Here is a 2265-nt window from a genome sequence, read left to right as displayed (position 1 = left end):
ATGATATGCTTTACACTGTTTTAGCCTAATATAGCCCTATTATTAAAAAAAAAGAAAAAAACAACTTTATTCTGAAAGTGTGGCGGCTATAATATTTGCCGTGGTGGTGCACTACGATCAGTTACATGTAGGGGAAACTGCACTGAGTGGTGAAGAACAGGCAGAAGCAGGAATGTCAGTTTGACACCTCTGTTCACAGCAAGATCCGATTCCTGACGACCTGCAGTGAACAGATACTGATCATTCCAGCAAGACAAGGTTGAGATTCCTGATTTGAATGCTGGGAAAATGACTTGAATTCCAAAAACAAGGTCCAGAAATCTGAAGATTACTGTGATGTGTGTGTGTGTGTCTGTGTGGCCTTGTTTCTCCTACATTGTGGGGAAAATTTCCCCAAAAAAGTGGCCTCATGGGGACCGAACGTGCATCCCCACRACTTCRGAGGCTGATTTTGGGTGGGTGGGTAGATTTAGGACTAAGGTGTGARTTGAGTTTAGGTTAATTCTAGGGTAAATGGTCAGGGTTAGGCTATAAAATTCCCAAAATATGAATGGAAGTCAATGGAAAGTTCCCACAAGGATAGAGAGACATAATAGGTGTGTGTGTGGATGGGTTTTTCCCACAACGTGGGGGAAATTTTCCTTTAAAAAACAGCCTCGTGGGGACCGAAGTGAATCGTGGGGACCACTGCCAGGTCCCCATGGGTCTAAATGCAAATTACTGGTGGGGTTAGGTTTAGGACCAAGSTTTAGGTTAGYTTTAGGGTCAGGCAGGTACCTGTGAGGTTAATTTTAGGGTAAATGGTCAGGGTTAGGTTATAAAGTCTAAAAAAGGAACGGAAGTCAATGGAAGGTCCCCATGGGATTCAAGAACAAACATGTGCGTGTGTGTGAGTGTGTGTNGTGTGTGTGTGTGTGTGTGTGTGTGTGTGTGTGTGTGTGTGTGTGTGTGTGTGTGCATGTTTGAGTGAGATAGTCATGAGAAACTCGGAGGGGCAGCTGTGTGTAGGTGGAGGATCAACACTGCCCAAGTACATATGTGTGTGTGAGTGTGTGTTTGAGATGTGGGGGTGTATGGTGAAACTCACTCTGTTACAGAATGAGTGGCGGCCTTCTCGTGGTAACGATAAACCAGCAGGGACTGGTTGACCCTGAACAGAGAGCCTCCCTGACGAAGAAGCTTGTAGAAGAAGAGCAGATCCTCCGGGACTCCCTGGTGACACAGAGGTGATATTTAAATCAAAGATCTACCGTCAGTCATCAGAGCGGTTTGGGTTTAGGCAAAGTATTAACTACTGAGGTTTATTTAGGTTGGGAATGTTTTGTTCCACTGTGGACATTTGCTCCAGAAGATGACAAAAACAGCACAAGCAAAGGGAAGATGATTGATGGGACGGGAGAACTGGCGTGTTTGATCACCAGATTTTTAAAGCACATTTTAAACTTTCACAAAACAAAAATGTCGATGGACGTGGCAAAAACAAACATATATTTACATGACTTGATGGGCCTGAGTCGGTGTTGTGGCACAGAAGAARCACTCACTACTGCACACATATTCTCATGCAATTGTATGACCAAGGAATAATCTGTAATGTATGATTTGTTTATTGGAAAAAACTTTCCAGATACTTTTTTTCTTACCACCAAACAGCCTTGATCTTTCAAAGAGTTTAGAAATTTTTGGTCCTCTTTGCTGAAAATGCAGAAGTGTGACATTTGCAACTCTTTTCAAAAGGACAAACAGTTAAACAGAAGATAATTTCTTCCAGAAGTATGTTCACACGTAAGTGTGTGAATACAAACACACACAGAGACACACACACAAACRTTTGTAATTCTATTCTTRTTAGGACTGTTCATTGACTTCTATTCATTTCCAATAGTTTCTACAGCCTAACCCTGACCACYWAYCCTAAAGCTAACCTCACAGGTACCTGCCTGACCCTAAAACTAACCTAAACTCAATTCACACCTTGGTCCTAAACCCAACCCCCAACCCAAAAATGGAGTTCCACCGTATTACGACTAGCCTGGTAAAAACCAGACCCTCTCCTTCACTTTGCTTCTGGACTCTTGGCTACAGAGAAGCGATTCTTGCAGGAGGCGTGGCYTCTGCTGAAGTGTGTATGTCGCTGTGAAGGAGGCTAAGCTAAGAAGCTAACCGGAAATTGCGTGTGCTGTAAACAACCCTACTGAGAGGAGAAATATACCGAGCTGAATGAGACGACTGTAAATGAGAGCTGCTGCTTTGTCAGACAAATAT

General features: G+C 43.2%; 1 protein-coding gene across 1 annotated transcript in view; it reads right to left on the bottom strand.

The window, feature by feature from the left end:
- b3gntl1 (UDP-GlcNAc:betaGal beta-1,3-N-acetylglucosaminyltransferase-like 1) overlaps positions 1-2265 on the bottom strand; it is a gene marked incomplete in the record, with an annotated part of 24853 nt that overhangs the window by 8293 nt on the left and 14295 nt on the right. The window contains 1 exon segment of the mRNA XM_014027856.1: positions 1088-1212. Coding sequence (XP_013883310.1) covers positions 1088-1212 — 125 coding nt within the window.

Source organism: Austrofundulus limnaeus, unplaced genomic scaffold (assembly GCF_001266775.1).
Source record: "Austrofundulus limnaeus strain Quisiro unplaced genomic scaffold, Austrofundulus_limnaeus-1.0 Scaffold690, whole genome shotgun sequence".
Lineage (NCBI taxonomy): Eukaryota > Metazoa > Chordata > Actinopteri > Cyprinodontiformes > Rivulidae > Austrofundulus > Austrofundulus limnaeus.
The sequence above is the reverse complement of the archived record's forward strand: the minus strand, read 5'-3'. Positions and strand labels throughout refer to the sequence as shown.